Below are 18,954 nucleotides of genomic sequence, written 5' to 3' on the forward strand. Positions count from 1 at the left end.
GAATTGAGATGAATCTATCTCTAAAGATATAATTAAAAAAAAATCTTGAATCTCACTCAATCTAAGAAATTAACCAATAAGGTTAGAATTATCCAAAATTATATCAGGAGATCGAATATTCATCAATAATCAATGTAAAATCTAACGAATAATTGTCAAAATGATTTTTCAATAGCATGAATTATTTAGGCTTAACATGCTAACTAGAGTTGTCAAAAAGGGTCAGCACAGCCCTCCCGATCCAAACCTCGCGGGCCAAAGAATTTGATGGGCTAGGGCGCGCTGACCCTTCTTTTGGAAAGGCTTGGAAGTACTCAACCCAACCCAACCCTAGAAGGGTTGCGGAATGGGAGCCCCCATTTTTTTTCAAACTTAAAATTCTATAACATCAAGAAAATGAGAGGATTTTCAAATCAAATATGGCAAATAATGGTGTTTTTTCAATAACACTAGCAAAAATCTAGGTGATTAACATGTATCTAGGATACCAGATACGCGAGATACATGTATTTGGTGTGTGATGCATCCAGATACTCGAGTGACATAAGAGTGGCGAGTGAGATGGGAGGGAGGCGAGGGCGTGAGATTTGTCTATATATCCTAGATACATGTGAATCCATTTGGAAAGAGTGTGTCTACAAAAAATTACACCTAATTTTGAATCCATGTATCTGAACGCATCAAAATTTGGTAAGATTCGTAATATAAAATATAGCGTGCCTCTAACTAATTAGCTCATACACTAGTAAAAATTTTGTTAGTTACCCTTAGTTTTGGCCCATGGACCCCAACCCGACCTTGATCAAGCCTCATCAAAGGCTTATATGTTTCGAACTTATAAGTCCTAATTTTAAATGGGTTTGAAAAATCTTATCTCAATTCTATCCTAATGACGGATTGAATTGGGCCGACCCCATGAACTAAGCTCATATTGACGACTCTAATGCTAACTAATAGGCTTACCTCATTAGGATAGGATTAGTATGTTTACACCAAATCGTGTTAAATAATTTAGTGGAGTGAATATGTACATTAAGTGGCCATATAAAATTAAATAATATTATTTTGATTTGATGTAACCAACAGATATTATATTATTCATTTATTCCAGTTGAATGCACCACTGAATAATTTGACTCAAAATTCTATCAGCGGTGGATTCCTTCAAAATTATGAATGAAGCTAAGGAAGTATTCGATTTGCTTAAGCGTAAATATAATTGACTGGTATTTGAAATTCTATCATGTCCGGTAGTTGGCATCTACTTTTGGCGGTGCTTAACCTGTTGTAGTCATTGGTCCAGATGTCCCATAAATGGGTATCAACTAAATTCAAACTTTATTGTGTTGCTTATGCTTCATCAAATAATTCATCACTTCTATATTTCTCATCTGATTCATTGCATACATTTTCATAGCATCAAGTTGGACATAGTACATAAAAAGTGTGGTGGAGAATGTGTACTTGTTTTTGGCATCGATCTTGTGCCATAACTCTCGTTGGGCTCAGGGGCGGAGCTATGACATGGCGAGGGTGGTCAGATGAACAACCTTCGTCGGAAATTTTTTACGGGTATATATACTAAATATCGAGTTTTTTGGATATATACTAACTGTTGAACAACCTTGACACAATAAAGGTTGACAGGCCAGCGGTTAATGTTGTGCAAAGATGCCTCAGCGTTCCGGGTTCGAGCCCAAGTGTTGGCGTTTTCTTTAAATTTTTTCATTATTCCGTTTGTTCTCTTAGAAAAGGCAAAACTCAGCCTGGGTTCGATCCCAGGCTTGAACATTTCATTTATTTAATATTTGTTCCGTTTTTCTCTTAAGAAAAAGTACAAAAGTTACCTTTTTTAAGTTAAGAAAAACAAAAGGAAACAAAAGGTCTATTTAAATGGTTGCATAGTGTCTTATGTAGAGAAAAAAGTATTTAAAGATGTTTCTAATGAGTGTATTATGAAAACATTTCAAGAGATGAAGTGTCGTCGAGTGCAATTGTAGTTACCACTTTACAATTTACATATTTTGGTGTGTATGAAATTATCCGTCAATATATTTATCCTACTTCATCTTCCTTAGTTTATCCATTTGATATTTTGTAAGTTTCTGTTTTTAAGAATTTTTCATTTTGGATATTTGGTTAATTTGATATTGAGGTATAACTATTTTGAAGCCAATCTTTATAATCTGACTAGCAAGATTTATTTTTTTACTTGTCCTAAAGTATGAACACCCTTGGCGAAAATCCTGGCTCCGCCACTGATTGGGCTGTTGATTTTATAATGAGCTTGATAAATTAAAGAAATTTCAAACTATCATATTCACAAAGAGAAATTGGCGTTGGTGATCTTATTGTAAGAAATATAAAATTCCAAATGTCAAACCTTAAATCTTCTATTGAAACAAAACTTCACCCGCTAATTAGAGGTAGCAATATAAGATTTTGTTCATGTTAATATGTTTGCTATCCATGATCGAATATTTATGATCATCAAAATTTAAATATAACTTCTTCTTATGTATGCGTATTTCCAAGCTATTTTTGACATGATAAAAATAGTAAATCAAACCTTACATTATCACTCTGTCATCTTCATTGTTCGTCTCATTGAAACATTAATAGTCTAATAATATCATATATTGAGCTAAACTAATTTAGAGAAGCTCTTAACATATTTATATACATAATAACGTCTAATGTTAGATTAGTTGATTTTATGTACCCAAATAAATTTATGTTCCGTCGTTATTAGTTTGAACCAAATCATGATTGGCATGAAATAAATCCATATATCTCTAAATAATAAGCTAGTGGGTAAATCATGATTTTTGTCTGACAAGTGATAGAGATAACTAGAGGTCGTCGTCGGCTAGTCTTTGGGTCATCCAACAAAACACACTTGGCCAGCTTGTATTTTAGCCAATTTCCATTCATTGCTTTCTCCGCTGCTACTATTTCCCCGATCAGAAGAATCAAAATTAGGGTTTATTGCCTGAAAATTACTAGTGCCCCAACGCCTTCTCCTACTTTCCCTTTTAGTTGCTGAAATTTAACGCCTGATGTAACTGTATTTTAGGTTTCAATTTTGAAATACGAGTTAATTTCTCAGATCAGTTCTTCTATTTAAAAACCTCATAAATGGCTCTTCATGTTACTGCTTTCTCCTTCACTGGAGTTTCTACTTCAAGTAAAGCTTCCAGAAGCTCTTTGCTTTCAGTTTTTCCTGCTCCTAGAAGATGCACTGTCAAAGCTGCTTCCCAGTATCCGCCCAGCATTCCTCGATGTAAAATTCAAGGTGTTCATCTTTTAAATTTAGTCTACTTTCAGATTGGATTTATCATTTATATGTGTTTGTAGAAAATTTAGTTAGTTTGCTTTATGACTTTTTGTATTTATACTTTCTTCTTTAACTATATTTACTTAAGGAAGAGCATTGCCAAGTGACAATGGGCCACTGGAGAAGGATGAATCTTCTCTTGTTGTGTGCTTTGGAGAAATGCTTATTGATTTTGTTCCGACTATAAGTGGGCTTTCATTGGCTGAAGCCCCTGCATTTAAAAAGGCTCCTGGTGGTGCACCAGCTAATGTTGCTGTTGGAATTTCCCGTCTTGGTGGTTCATCAGCTTTCATTGGCAAGGTATAATATTGCAAAACTACATTTTTTACCTTCTTTATGAACTCGATGTGCTAAACGTAGGTTTGAATGACTGTATAACAGTAGATAAGTTTATTCAAGTTCAACAAGTGTTTAGACAGTTAGCTTTTCAGTCAAGTACATGTATGATCTTCAAGTTGGGCTACTAATCCTTGACTATTAGGACCAATTCCAGGCTGTAGGAGGAGGCAACTCTTTGTTGTTGTTTAGTTCCCTCTATTCAAAACATATGGCAGTATCTGGTTACTGAAATAACTTTAGAAGCTGCAAGACGATTCACTTCGTTGGAACTATCAATCTTTAATGCATGGTTGAAATTTTGTTATTATCTGAACAGAAATCTGACACTTGCTGTGGAAACATTAATTGCTCCAAAGTATCCCTTGTATCATGGTGATCTGGCATCTAATGTTATGCGCTTGTCAAATACCTATTTCTTTGGCATACTAATTACTATACTGATATCATATATCTTAGTCTAAAGCATTAATGAAGAACAGTTTTGCTCTCATTTGAGACTCACTACTCCAAACTACTGCATTCAAATTAGGAGACTCGTCTTAATATGCAGCAGGGTCATCTTTGTTCTGCCCTGGAGGTTTTTGATAATTTGATTGATTGTTGAAGAATCATATTCCGCACAAAGTTGACTCGTTCAAATATTCCTTTGCTGGGTTATGAAAATTAATTAGAAAATATATGTGAATGAAAATAACATATCAAAAAGAATACGTGAAGATGGGTCATCAAAACGAATATGTGAAGATATAAATTACAAAAACATAGGCCTTTTCAAATATTTAAGCATTTTATGATATGTACTTATAACTTGTAATCCAATCAGGTTGGTGAAGACGAATTTGGTTACATGCTTGCTGAGATTTTGAAGGAGAACAACGTCAACAGTGATGGTATGCGCTTTGATCCAGGTGCTCGTACTGCTTTAGCATTTGTAACACTGAGAAAGGATGGAGAACGTGAATTTATGTTCTATCGTAACCCGAGTGCTGATATGTTGCTTCAAGAGGATGAACTTGATTTAGAGTTGATCAGGAAGGTACATGAGGTTCTTTTATCCTCGAGATATAACTATTTCATAGTTTCATTATAGCAAAAGAATAAAGATGGACGAGAAGAGCAAAATATAGGATCATAATATGAAACTGAAATTGGTTATGGTTCTTACATGAGATACCTCCAGTCATAAGACCTTCTGTATTCATCCTCTTTGTTACTTCTGCTAAGAGTAAGTTATCTTTTTTATATGACTATTGAATATATTAAAAACTTTATGCAATTCATGATTTGGTTCTAAGAGTACCTTCCAATCCAAATCTTCAGATTTTTGAAGACCATCTTATTTGAGAATGTATGAGCATTTCGTATGCTTTCTGGACAGCATGTTATTCTAGTAGTCCGCCAAACTTTAACAATACTTCTATACAATGTTGTTTTCCTTATTGCAACAGTTTGATCATGATACTTTACATTTCTTCTGCTATTTTTGGTGTGGACTCTTACTAGTAAATTATAATTAGATAGTCAACTTGATAGTGATACCCAATGATTCCTATCCCTTGTGACAGGCAAAAGTTTTTCATTATGGTTCCATAAGTCTGATTACAGAGCCATGCAAATCAGCCCATATTGCAGCTGCAAAAGCTGCGAAGGATGCTGGTGTGATCTTATCCTATGATCCCAATTTGAGGCTTCCATTGTGGCCATCTGCAGAAAGTGCTAGAGAAGGAATCCTTAGCATATGGGATACTGCTGATATAATTAAGGTACTTTGTTGCAAGTGTCCAATGTAAAATCTTACTACTTGTTAGTGGAAATATAGTCTATCTTGCAAGAGAATCGGTCTGGAAAGTCTGAACTTTCATATGAAATGTTACCTATGATGTTTCAGCTGCTTGTTATCAACAGATAAGTGAAGAAGAGATTTCGTTTTTGACACAAGGAGAAGATCCTTATGATGATAATGTTGTTCGTAAGTTGTACCATCCAAACCTCAAGTTACTCCTCGTCACAGAAGGTCCAGAAGGTTGCCGATATTACACCAAGGTGAGCTTCTAAGATGTGGTAAAACTCAGCGTTATAAATATTATTCAACTCTGCTGCATGCCTGTTTGTTCTTCTAGTCAAATTGTAATTGCTACTGCATCCCACTCTACACAAATTGATGTCCTTAAGCAAATGATGTTGTAATTCTTTATCATGAAGTTGAGAAATCTCTGTATTTGTTCCTTATATCTTCAGATGTAAAATTCATCTGGTTGTTTCACAACTTTTTAAACTATTACAACATTTATTAAATATACAATCTGCTATTGGGTTATCGAGATTTGCACGCATGGATGCTGTGCCTTTTTAAACAGTCAATCCCTAGCTGAACAAGTATATGATTATCTATGTTAGAGTTGATTGGCAAGCTTTATTAATCTGGAATCAATAAAGCTGTTATACCTGTCAAAATATTACTGATAATAATCCCTTGCACTCTGAAGTTTATTTCAGAAGACTCCTTATTCTGTTTCCTTTTGTGAATCATGATCAGGAAACAGAATGACTACTGTTTCTTATATTTTCTTGTAAAGCTCATTAGAGGTTGTCTGAGTTTTATCGGTCTCCTTCAAGCTGGTTCAGATTCGTCCGCTTATTGGAATAAGTTTAGGAATATTAGAATTTAATGCATCTTTAGTTCAAACTTCTAAGATCAGTCACCAAGCTGGTGTGTGCATACCCAGATTTGCCAGATACCACTATATATGAAAGGTAAAGAGAAAAAGGTTCTCTGACGTTGCTTGAATCATGAAAAATAGGATTTCAGTGGACGAGTTAAGGGTATAAAGGTGGACGCCGTGGACACCACCGGTGCTGGAGATGCTTTTGTAGCCGGAATATTGTCACAGCTAGCATCTGATGTCTCGCTGCTTCAGGTATTGCCTTAATGCCTTTTGTATTAAATCGAATTATGTTCTGTAGTTTTAATGTTCCATTATCCTGCATTCTGTTGGCTACTACTTTACATTTCTCATTGTGTATATGGTTTCTCATGTCATGTTATCTAGTGAGCAACAAAAATTGATACTGTTTTTATTGTTTGTGCACTAGGTGTGTATCTTCAGTATAAGTACATTGAAGGACCTATATGATTTACTTGTGGTGTCGATATTTTACTGTGTCATTGAAACCTCTTATAGTTAATACCCTAGATAATTAAACTCACGTATGCAATCCAGTGATATAAGGCAGCTGAAAAATCACAATTTTAACAACCATCTTCTTTGATGAAGCTAAGAACACTACTAAGACTATGCCTCATCCTTGTTCTCTTGCTGTAGCTACTTCTGAAACAAAAACTGAAAGTGCTGAACTAAGTAATTTGAATTCTCAATGTAAGAATGAAAAGTCTCATATCGGTGGTTAATGAGATGAGTGGTATACTTATATGGACTTGAGCAATCCTCCCCTCATGAGCTAGCGTTTGGGGTTGAGTTAAGCCCAAGATCCATTTCCCCTTACACTCAAACTTAAACCTGTCTTTCCATTTGGTGTTGAACTTTCTTTTATACTTCAACTCAAAACACAGATCTCTTTTATGCTAATTCTGAATCTGAATTCTTTAGGATGAGAGCAAGCTTCGAGATGCCCTTAGTTTTGCTAATGCTTGTGGTGCATTGACTGTGATGGAGAGAGGAGCAATTCCAGCTTTGCCAACAAGAGAAGTAGTGTTGAACGCCTTGCTCAAGTCAGTTGCATAATATCAACCGACCTATTAATCAGTTGTCATTTAAATGCACTTGCAAAAAGATCTCCATGTGTTCTCTTGCATAAATTCTTGTAGGGCAAAAGAATATTATAAGCACGTGTATAACCACATTAGCCAATAATCGAGAATAATTTCTGATAAATATGTGGTAGTTCATAACCCACATTATTAAGCACATGTATTTATTCAAGATCGATGTTGAATTCTTGTGGCTAATGCATTGGTTTGATTCAGTTACATTCACTCATTCTCAATTTGAAGTGTTTATGTTGACAGCGTTTGATTAGCAAATATGAAAAAAGAATCAATTTGGCTACCTCAATGCCACATTGTGTTTTTCATTTTTGAACATACCGAAATTATAAACACAAATTAAATACGTATCCCATAAAATTGTATCTAATATGTAGGGATAAGTTTCATATTTTTTCCTTTTCCCAACTGCACACAATTTTGGAAGGTGTCAAAATGTTGTCAATGTCTGTTTTGGGAGTCAACATTTATTTTCTTCCACAAAGTGTAAACAGATTAGTTGTTGCAAAATTTTGTCCAGACCATGAAACCTCAAGAAGTTTTTTCCACAAAGCCCGAGTCCTAAGGCTAAGGATGGCCAAACAAACTAATAAGAATACCTCTTTATAACCCAAATTCTAACTCATTTTGCGGATCTAATTAAGTTGCCAAAAACAAAAACTCAGACCAACTTTGCCTACATTATAACCATCAAAACAACAAAACAAAAAATAGGCAAAGAAGAAATCAAAGAATGGCTGAAGATCCACAAGACGTAGCCGATCGCGAACTAGTCTTCAAGCGTTTTGATTTAAATGGTGATGGGCAAATTTCTTCAGCAGAACTTGGAGAGACCTTGAAGATGCTAGGCTCTGTAACCTCTGAAGAAGTCCAGTATATGATGGCTGAACTTGACACTGATGGGGATGGTTTCATTTCTTTTGAAGAATTCGAAGAATTTGCTCGAGCCAATAGAGGTTTGATCAAGGATGTTGCTAAAGTATTCTAGCTTTCTTGATGCACAAACTTTACCATTAGAAACGGATTTAGGGTGGGTTTTGCAGGTTCAACTGAATCCATTGCTTTCAGCTCGAACTATGTATACGTATGCAAAATATATTTAAAATGTATACATATAATAAAATCATACTCATTCTGAAATCACTGACTCTAACATCTAATTTTGATATGTATTTCTTTCAAATTTGTCTTGAAATTTGAAAATTAAAACTTAGTTAAACTGCAACGTCTTATTCCCTACATTATTGTTGAGGTGGATTGTAGGTATAATATCTCTTTTTTTGGTTTATAAATTATTTGGTTGGTTCTAAGTTGTTTGGTTTAAATAAAATTTATAAATTTAGGCAACTAGGTTCAACAACATTGAACTACAAGTTTGTCTGCCTTGCATTATGAATAGATAAGTTCATTATTTGGGGTCCTATGTGAGAGAGTTTTAGCTGTCATTATATCATAATCAGTTATCTCAAATAATGTCAAGGTAACCTAATTTTTGTTTATTGGTGTACTAATTTCTGAACCTATCTTTTCTTAAATACCTAACCTGAAACAGATTGATTAACTTCAGCTTTGTTAATAAAGAAAGGGGTTAAACGTACCATCAATAGGAAAAAAAGGAAAGTGTTAAATGGCCAGAAAATAAAAAAACTATAATATTTTTTTTATTTTAAAATAAACTGATGTTTTTTCCATTTTTTAGTTAAAAGGTATTAAAGTTAAAAGGGTAAAAATATTTAAAAAGGTAAAATAACATAGATAAATATCATTCTGGCCAAAAAGATTTTTCCGGAAAAAAAAATGGCACTAATATGTTGTCAATTTCCTATAAATTTTTAAAATCCAAAAAGAGTTGTATTCAACAAGAAAGTTTATGAAAGTCCCCATACCTTTTAAACAAACAGAATTTACTATTAATTTGGTGCCCTACTGTATTTGTCATCAACTGCTCACATTAAATTAAAGTTGAGAAATATGGCAACAGTTAATTAGTTAGTTACAGGAGAGAAACATGGCAACGGTTATTAGTTACCCCAAACTTCTCGAAACAAATTCAAATTTAGTCAAGCTCCAATGGATATTAGACACTGGTTGAAAAACCGAAAAAAATCTTTAGCTTACATAAAGTAAGCTAAAACAGTGTCCTACACAGGTGGGGAGATAGGTTGAGGTAACTGTCACGATCACCACGGTTATCCAATAAAATAAAAAAGGGAAGAAAAAGAACTAAAGACGATGCATTTAGATAACCAGAGAAAGTTTGAACTTTGAACTTACAATATCAAGGAAAGAAGTAAGATCATGCCAGAAAACAATTCACAAACTTCTTTATGTTATCTCACAAAACAGAAACTATCATATTTCCCCACCAAAATCAGGGACAAATATATACAAACAGCCTATTCTTCAATCAGATCACCACTTTTCTATCTACATGTTAAAGAGCTTATCACTTGTCACCCTAGAATCTTAGAATGGAGTGAGAGGGAAAAGGAACAAGGAGAAAAAAAAATCAAATTAATCGTCTTTATCTTAACGACAATAAAAATCATCATCTTCAAAGTCAGGTACTCCTAACATTGCCAATGCTAAGTGACTATTCATTTCACTTTTTGTCCGCTGCAATTGTGGATCAATCACACAATTATTACTGGAAATAGACTTTTTTCTGGTCAAGGAACGAACTTCTGTGCCTCTCAATATGGCAATGATCTCATCCATGTTGGACCTTCGAGACTCTTCAGTGTGTATACATGCAGCTGCTGCTTGAGTCATCCGAGCTATTTGTTGTAGGTTCTTTTGAGGGAATTTGAGTCTTGGATCAAGAAACTTTTCAAGAGCTCCTTGCTGCAGCAGTGGTTTTGCCTGAAAAGAGCACAAGGATAAGCAAAAGGTCCCAATGTTGCCAAATTTTGAGGCAGAGAGGCCTTAAACAGTCAACCAACAAGGAACAAGATCCTATGTGGCAGTGACCATTTAGAACATAAAGATCTAAACATCAGCAAGGGTGAAGGCGACCATTTAAAACCAAATGGAAGGGATGAAATGCATTGGCCTGAATAGTTAACTCACACATCACTAGCTATGTCAAAAAAATTCTGAGTGGTGAAATTTATAATTATGCAGCAACTTTGGCAAAGGTTATGCCGGGGTAATACGTATGCTTGCATTAACAATTACCAATCGCAATAACTGATTTTAATTATCACAAATAAAGGAGATATGATCACAGCTTAGGCATAAATTATAGCAAGAACCTACCCACAACACTAAGTTCTCTTCTCCTGGTCCTCTTTTTGCTTCAATTGGCTTCCTTCCAGTGAGCAGCTCCAGGAGGACAACTCCAAAGGCATAAACATCGGTTTTATCCGACACTTTACCATGCTGAAAATATTCAGGAGCTAAATACCTGTATATGTAATTCAAAGATTGTAAATATAAGGATGTTCTTTATGGTCTAGCAACGGTTTTAATTCATAGCCATGCCTATAGAAGAGTTGTCAAGATAGAAAATATACCCAAATGTTCCTTTAACTGTTTTACAAAGGAAAGGTACAGAAGGTGCAGGAGTCCATGTAGCTAAACCAAAGTCACACAACTGCATATATCAAGGAAAGGATTAAAACACAGAATCTATCAAACAACAAACTGTTCACTAGCAGATATGCGTAAATAATGACAATAACCAATTTGAGCTGCTAAATATGAATGCTCCTTTCATTACCTTGGGCGTCTTTTTGGATGAGAGAAGAATGTTGGAGGGTTTGATGTCCCTGTGAACAACACACCTCTCAGTGCCATAATGCAAGTACCCGATTGAATCAGCAATGCCTACGGCCACCTTATACCGTGTAGACCATTGAAGTACTGGACCACCTTTCACTCCCCTCTTCTTCTTATCTGTGAATGAAATTCTATCTAAATTAGTCTCAATGAAATTGTGTAAACTAAAATAAAAATGACCTTATTAAGAGCAAAAGGAAACCAAGTATTCTCACCATGTAAATACCGCTCTAAACTTCCACCAGATACATACTTGTATACCAAAAAGAAACCCTCCTCTGGATCAATACAAAAACCAACCAGAGGAACAATGTATGGGTTATGAAGAGAACTAGCAATCATCAATTCCCTACAAAATGCCTTTGGAGACTCCTTGTCTTCCCTATCTAACCGCTTAATCGCAACAGTAGTTCTCATAAATCCAACTCTTCCTCTGAAAACATAGCTCAATGCTCCTCTTCCCAAAACTCTACCTAACAAATTCAAGAAAAGCAAATCAACATCACATGAATATCTCTTTCAACAACAACATATCCAATGTAATTCCACAAGTGGAGTCCGAGAAATACGCAAACCTTGCCCCGACCTTGGGAGGCAGAGAGGTTGTTTCCGATAGACCCTCATACACGAATTTCTCTTTCAAACAGGGGAAAGTGAAAAAAGTTAAGAAATTGAATACCTTTAGAAAAATTCCTAGTAGCAGAAGCAATCTCAGGATAGGTAAACCTAATTAAAGAATGAGTCACAGGAGAAATACTCCTCTCAAGTGATTGAATTTTCCTCCATTTTAGCTCTCTAGACAGGGGATCAGTTAACCCATTATCCAAATTCACCATCAAAACAGTAGCAGAAGAACATCTATTAACATTCATAGACTCAAGCTCAACCTGAGAACAAAAACTAAACCTAAAAGAGGAATGAACCGAATGTGGCTCCGCATTAATCAACTCAGTACCACATGCTCCTGACTCAGCAAGCAACCACGCCTTATTATGCTCCAAACTGCTAACACCTTTATCCTTCTCACCGTTATCCTCGCCGGAAGCTCGCCGGCGACGGGTCGGAACAAAACAAGCCAACCCAAAATCCCAAATCATTCTGTAAATTAAAGACTTGATTTTTAACTCTTCATTTCCACAATGGTTATCAGTATCAGTGACTAAAGCTTGAGTCTTTAAAGGGTATGAACTGTGAAGAGGCTCCACAGAGTTAGTAAAACTACTTGGAAGAAACCCCATTTAGAGAACGGATCTCGAAAACAACACAGAAACCCACAAACCCAAAAATCAAGAAATTCAAAGAATCAAGAAAAGTGAACAACTTTGCTTGTAGAGAAGGAAAGAGTTACTTTCAGTATATAGAAAAAAGAAAGAGAGCATTGGAGAATAAAGAATCAAATACTGTAATGAAAAAGTGTGGAAAAGTGTGAAGGGATTTTGATTATATGCTGGAAATGGAGACAGAGAGAAAGAGAAGGATGGTCCCTTGAACTACAAAAAGACTGACCAAGTTTAATTTTTGAATAGATGGAATCACTGGCATTATTTATAACAAGAATGAGAAAAATGTGAATTGAGATAATAAATGCAAGATTCTTGGTGTTGAGGCTTAACAAGTCAAGCAGAAACCACAAGAATGATGCTTGGAAGGGCCTTATTATTTATTGGGGATTTTTGGATAAGTTTTATGACAAATGTAGGAACAGATTTATTTGGTAGTTTAAGGGTAAGTTAAGGGTTAATATGGATTTGGAAATTGGAATATTAATTATAATGCAACAATTAAGTAGGAAAATGAGACCAACATAGATTGTGGTACACTGGAGGGAGTGTTTAACACTTAACTAGAGGTCTTGGATTCGAGCTTTTGGTTGAAGAAAATCTTGTTGGGAGCGATATCCCCGAATGGATCTTGTAATGCGCGATCCAAATTTAGTATTGGCTCCAATGTGAACTCCGGAGCGAAAATTATTTTTTTAGGAAAATGAGATAAAATGATGGGATGTATTAGTAGTAGTTTGGTGACCTTCTCATCCCCCAACTACCTTTCTTGACAGCAGAGCTGCCTCTCTTTTGTCATTCCACTTAACATACTTTTGGTGACACTTCAGTTGGCTTGGCTATGATAGCTGTGGAAATTGTATAGAATAATCATCCTGTCAAGAGATGATTATTTGCAAACTTATTGCTTCTTGGATCAAATGGACGTGTTAGGTTAAAATTGAAAATGTTAAAATGGGTTGAAATATAAATTGAATTGCGTCCTGACTTGCCAAAGTTTATCTTGGGTTCAAATGGGCTTAAAATGGGTTGGGTCTTGATCTGTTCAATTTGACTCACTTAATCTCAATAATTTTAATATATTATTATTTAAGTTTTATAATCACAATTTGAATTTCAACTCAACAAAATTTTAAGAAAAGATGTTATAGATGGATAGATTGATAAATCCTAAAAGATATAAATAGATAGTACTATTCATACATTCAATATATGAACATACATTACATAAATGCAAATAAAGAGTCTTAAAACGAGTTGAAATTAGAAATTGAATTAGGCTCAATTGAGGATTCTCTTGAAATGGGTTAAGGCTTGAATGAATTAAGATTGAACCCGATTCAAATTATCTTGAGTTCAATCCTTAAAATTCTGGGCGGGTTACCTATAGTTGGGCTCATTTTTGACACTCATAGCTTCTTGGATCACAACAATAATAACATCATAAATATAAGAATATCATCGATTGCTACCTCCTATGATTCAAATATACATCAATTCTCAAGCCCCCTATTATTCGCTATGTTTAAATAGATTGAGGTTGAATCATTTTTGCAATCCGTTCTTTGTAAGCAAAAGGCGGAGAATAAAAAAAAACTAATAATATTAATTAAATACTGATCACTTGAGTAATCAAACTCTCAAAATATGCCTACTTGTGTTACCACTCTTTAACTAGCGTTACTTTTGGGTTCAAAGATGGGATTGCAAAAGAGTGTTGGATTAAACTTAGTTATTCTCGATATTCTTTAAGAATCTAAGTGAATTTAAAAAAATTATTAAATTTAACTCTTTCTGGAAATCCGTTTAAACCTAAGTTACATCTATGAATTCTTAGGCAAAATTAAAAGACAAGGGACAAAGAAAGGAATGAGAGCAGGATCAATTAATTAAACATCATGCTAATAATTTGTCCCTATATTTCGAATAATATCATTACATCGTTCAGTGTAATAATGCCATAATCACAGTTACTTTAGGTTAGCCCCTCAATGTCAAATAAATTATTATGTAATGAACTATCGAATCATGCGATAGTGGTCACTGGTCATGTTAGTAATCAATCAACTCTTATTATTTATAACGGTGATGTTCAGATTAACTATAAATATCAATTATTATCAAGTATTTATTATCTTTCACTAGAACATATATCGAATAAATATAGCGTACCAAAACTTAAGCATTAAAGAAGAAAAATCAACTACATTTTTACATTTCTTACTGAAATTTGAACATTAATCTCACATGATTTTTACTAACTTTATTGATACTTCTCCAAACAATGGACTACTTCGATCCTTTCTCAATTAGTACTTTTTATCAAATTATATTAGTGTATTATTTAGCACCAAGAAACAAATAAACATATTAAGAATTTACTAAATATAAAAAATGACTTTCAAAAGAATAAAGTTAGGAAAATATTTATCTACTTCTTTAAAAAAGAAAAAGAAAGGAATTAAGAGAACAAATGAACAAGCCGTCCAAAAGAAGAGTAAGCTACCTAATTAATGTAGATCAAGGTCATTAAAGTTACATACATATATCTTGCACCAATTAAACCGTATTAGTTCACAATTACTATATATAAAATGAGGTGAAAATTTATGTGTAAATTTATAATTATATAATTTATATAAAGATATATGTTATGTATGCATTGATTAGTCTAACTAACCCTCTGATATAATTTGCTCCTATATTATGTGCGCATATAAATCAATTTTGTAAACGTATAAATAGATCGTAAAATTCATGGATAAGCTAGCAAATGTAAGAAAATATAATACTATATATGATAAAGAATCTATAAAATTGACTCTAATTAATTCTTAAAATAATTATTAAGTGGTCCTTGTACACCTCACATTGGACATTATGTCCACTTGTTTAATTTAAATTAAAAGGATTTCATAGGTTGGAGGGGGTGTATGTGAATAATTGATGAAATTGGGTCATTGCACGTGTAACAAATTTGTTAATCAAATTACTGAATTAGGTACCGGCAGAATATCACATCAGATCTTTTATTGAATAATTTATTTAATTTATTTTTGGCAAATAATAATGGAACACATATATATTGCATTTTTCTTCTGTATGGGATGAATTAATTAGGTATGAACTCTCATCTTATGCTATTGGGAGTATTAGTTTCGTTATAATTTAAATATTACTAATTCTGGACCAGTTGTTAAGTTGTCCTCTCACTAGCAATGAGGTATTTATTTGTTTTAAAAAAAAACATATAAAGTTTTGTTTTAGATTTATGTTATATTTACCTTGGAAAAATAAGTTTCATAAGCGATATTTCACGTTTATTGTCTTCACCTTACCTTTTTGTTTGCTTAAAATTTATGTAAATATTCCTGAAACATATTTTTCACTTATCAAATACAGAAAATAAATTTACGAAAATTATAGTTAATTATTTACAGTAAAATATATTCTTTATATCAAACAGTACTCTCTTGTGTATATAAGTTCAATTATTTTAAATTAAAACATGTTGATTTATCTATCGCAAATAATTAAAAAAAAAAAAGATTAATGGCGAGCTATATATGTCATTAAATATGGTGAGCCTAATAAACTTATAAACTATAGGTATGTGAAAGAAATAGCCTTCATGCAACCATTGGTTAATTATGATTAGTGGTTAAGATTTGCAAGAGTTGCCAAATCGAAGTATTACTACACTAATTGTTTCATAATTTAGATAGATTAGGAGGATATAATAATAGTATATATTATTGGTTTAGGTGAGTCTTTATTTGATGAAGTGTTGGGTCACCTAATGACATTACAGTTGTGCTAACATCTACTCATTTTCAATGAGTCCCCTATTACTCTTCATCTCCAAAATTCTCTTAAGTTGACATTCTTTTTTTTGTTTTATTCGATTCCACACATAATACTAATTACGTACAATTATTTCATTAATTTATTTAAAATGAAACGGATAAATGACAATAAGAAAAATCACTGTGATCCTTCTCCCCTATTTCTTTTGAGAATTTTATACTACTATATTTTTTTTCTTGGAATTACTTAGAGGTTTTTTTCCTTTTAATTCCAAGATAACTCACAATCTCTACAATGTGATAAGCATTTTATGTGCACTGAGTTACTTAGAGGTTGTATCATGTATGTATCTATACTACGTATATGTTTGGCAAATATTTTATTTCTGCCTTTTAAAAACGGGATATTATTAATAATTATGATAAATATGAATTTATTTTCGTATATATCTTTAAAATTCCTTTTTGACATAGAACTCTCTTAATGTACAACTTGACCTCTGGAATTACGTAATTTAGATAGAATAATTTGATTTCAAGCCCACTAGCTAGAGCATCATGACATCATAATCATATCTCACACCATGTGGGTAGCAAAAAAATGTATAAATGGAGAACGTCCACCACATGCAACAAGAAGAAAAAAAATTATAAAATAAAAATTAACAAAAAAGTATGTGAAGGTCAAGTAGCAGCTAGATGTGTGCACATTTTGCTGCTTCACCATTTTAAAAAAAAAAAAAAAAAACAAAGCAACACAAAGATATACAATTTTTAACATTAATAGGATTTTTGTTGAATTTTCATAGATACTATAGTAGCTAGTAGTGGTGGAGCCTGGACTTTCAATAACGGGATTCAAAATCTGAAGAAATAGACACATGAAGTAGTCGAAGGGGGTTCTATATCTACTATATATATTTAAAAAGTTATTTTGATCATGTATAAATAATATAATTTTCCGCCGAAGGAGGTTGGGATGAACCCTCACTATAATGTGGCTCCGGCGCCACTGGTTGCTAGTTGTAATGTTGTTACGTGGTTTAACTATCATGTTTGAACTTTCATTCGGTGGTTGTCATGAGATGTAATAGATTATCTCATGTTAGAATCTTTAGACTTCAATTAATTAGTGATAGACATAACGTGTAGTAGAGCTTAATTAGCTTAAGATCAGTGACGAACTTAATCAAGTACAAAAATTAAGGCAGGTGAATTTGTGATCTCTCCGTAAAACTAGATATTTTATGTATATATTTTATATATTATATGTTGACACTCATGCTATTAGAAGGCAAAATGTTGCACAATGACACTCGTGTTCTAGAAATTTTAGATTCACCTCTGCTGAAGATTAGTAATTAAATGTTGATATGACTATATAGTTCAATATAATCTCAATCTAACTAGAGAAGACTTGAATATATAATGAAGTCATTCACTTCTGCATGTAGAGTGTTGTACAGGCATTTACAGAATTCCACCTCCATGGATGGATGCTTGTTTGAGCAATTAGATTTAACTTAATGGTACTTTCATCTAACCAATGATTAATTAAGAGGATAATAATATATGTAAAGGTAAACATATTAATTAACAAATGGTGAGAGAAAACAATTGGTAAATATTCGTTTTGCTCCCAGTCCCACAGCAAGTGGTACAAGTAACAATGCGGACCATGTGCCCCCTTAAGTATTGACTTTAGGCGCCATTTTGACGTATTCCTTCCGTTTCAATCATAATTGTTCACTATACTAAAAATAGTTATTTAATTTTTTTTATCTTTTATATCTATTTTATCTTTGCTATTAAATACTATTATTTATTATTAAATTTAATAAAGTCAAAGGATAATATAATAATATTTACCCTATAATTTATTAATAATATTTTTTAAGGAGTGTGTCAAGTCAATACTCAATAGTAGACAACCATTATTGAACAGAAGGAGTACTAATTTTAGTAAAAAGGAAAAATTGTATATAATAGCAAACTATTAATTCAAATTAAATGTTATAACCATAGTTTGATTAATTGTAACCCATAGCAAATTGTTGTTATTTCGCCTCTCTCACTGGTGAATCTCGCTCGCCACTTTTGTTCTCGTTGGGCAGTCTCGTTCGCCTCTCTCGCTTTTATACAAACATAAATGTATAAAATGTGTTTGTGTTTGTATAAAGCAAGAGAAAATTGTGTATATACATATACTTCGTTCCCCTCTTCTAGATCTCGTTCGCCGCTCTCACTTTATACAAACACAAATGTATACATTGCGTTTGTGTTTGTATAAAGCGAGAGAAAATTGTATATACAAATACAAATGCATATATTTTCGTCCTATACACTTATCATTATACAAATACGATCTTCCCCTGCCCTATTTTCTTTTGTCTTTCTCTCTTTCTCGTTTTATACAAACACATATTATACAATTAATTCTTTTGTATATGTATACCGAAACAGATTATACAATTGCTTCTTTTGTATATATGAATAGCGAAATAGCCAGCTTCTTTTGTATATATGTATAGCGAAATAGTCATAGTCTACGGAGCGCAATTATGTAAACTATAACTATAACATACAAATATGATTTTTGTGTTTGCTATATGTGAAAGTTTCATGTGT

The 18,954-nt window shown here is 33.2% G+C and overlaps 3 protein-coding genes across 3 annotated transcripts; 2 read left to right on the forward strand and 1 right to left on the reverse strand.

Moving 5' to 3' along the window:
• The first annotated feature begins 3,138 nt into the window (after positions 1-3,138).
• On the forward strand, positions 3,139-7,419 carry LOC102593836 (probable fructokinase-4-like). Its single transcript, NM_001287971.1, has 7 exons — positions 3,139-3,295; positions 3,426-3,637; positions 4,500-4,712; positions 5,242-5,439; positions 5,582-5,719; positions 6,478-6,594; positions 7,285-7,419. The coding sequence occupies exons 1-7, from the start codon at positions 3,139-3,141 to the stop codon at positions 7,417-7,419; spliced, it is 1,170 nt and encodes a 389-aa protein (NP_001274900.1).
• A 739-nt stretch (positions 7,420-8,158) lies between these two features.
• LOC102594147 (polcalcin Nic t 1) lies at positions 8,159-8,549 on the forward strand. Its single transcript, XM_006357711.2, has one exon. It carries the CDS (start codon positions 8,194-8,196, stop codon positions 8,446-8,448), a length of 255 nt encoding a protein of 84 aa, XP_006357773.1. The 5' UTR covers positions 8,159-8,193; the 3' UTR covers positions 8,449-8,549.
• Positions 8,550-9,697: 1,148 nt separating this feature from the next.
• Positions 9,698-12,934, reverse strand: LOC102594481 (serine/threonine-protein kinase CDL1). Its single transcript, XM_006357712.2, has 6 exons — positions 11,920-12,934; positions 11,456-11,713; positions 11,182-11,357; positions 10,976-11,055; positions 10,719-10,866; positions 9,698-10,322 (listed from the first exon to the last, which is right to left on the reverse strand). Exons 1-6 carry the CDS (start codon positions 12,476-12,478, stop codon positions 9,990-9,992), a joined length of 1,554 nt encoding a protein of 517 aa, XP_006357774.1. The 5' UTR covers positions 12,479-12,934; the 3' UTR covers positions 9,698-9,989.
• Between the last annotated feature and the right edge of the window lie 6,020 nt (positions 12,935-18,954).

This window comes from Solanum tuberosum, unplaced genomic scaffold, assembly GCF_000226075.1.
Source record: "Solanum tuberosum cultivar DM 1-3 516 R44 unplaced genomic scaffold, SolTub_3.0 scf00244, whole genome shotgun sequence".
Classification (NCBI taxonomy): Eukaryota; Viridiplantae; Streptophyta; class Magnoliopsida; order Solanales; family Solanaceae; genus Solanum; species Solanum tuberosum.

Bases quoted from the DNA above. Each gene is read 5' to 3' on its own strand.
- LOC102593836 (NM_001287971.1), top strand. From the start codon at position 3,139: ATGGCTCTTCATGTTACTGCTTTCTCCTTCACTGGAGTTTCTACTTCA. The intron at 3,638-4,499 runs GTATAATATTGC...TAATCCAATCAG, and splicing joins CATCAGCTTTCATTGGCAAG to GTTGGTGAAGACGAATTTGG. The intron at 6,595-7,284 runs GTATTGCCTTAA...TGAATTCTTTAG, and splicing joins CTGATGTCTCGCTGCTTCAG to GATGAGAGCAAGCTTCGAGA.
- LOC102594147 (XM_006357711.2), top strand. From the start codon at position 8,194: ATGGCTGAAGATCCACAAGACGTAGCCGATCGCGAACTAGTCTTCAAG.
- LOC102594481 (XM_006357712.2), bottom strand. From the start codon at position 12,478: ATGGGGTTTCTTCCAAGTAGTTTTACTAACTCTGTGGAGCCTCTTCAC. The intron at 11,714-11,919 runs GTATTCAATTTC...TGAATTTGTTAG, and splicing joins TACTAGGAATTTTTCTAAAG to GTAGAGTTTTGGGAAGAGGA. The intron at 10,867-10,975 runs GTATATTTTCTA...TTACATATACAG, and splicing joins ACAGTTAAAGGAACATTTGG to GTATTTAGCTCCTGAATATT.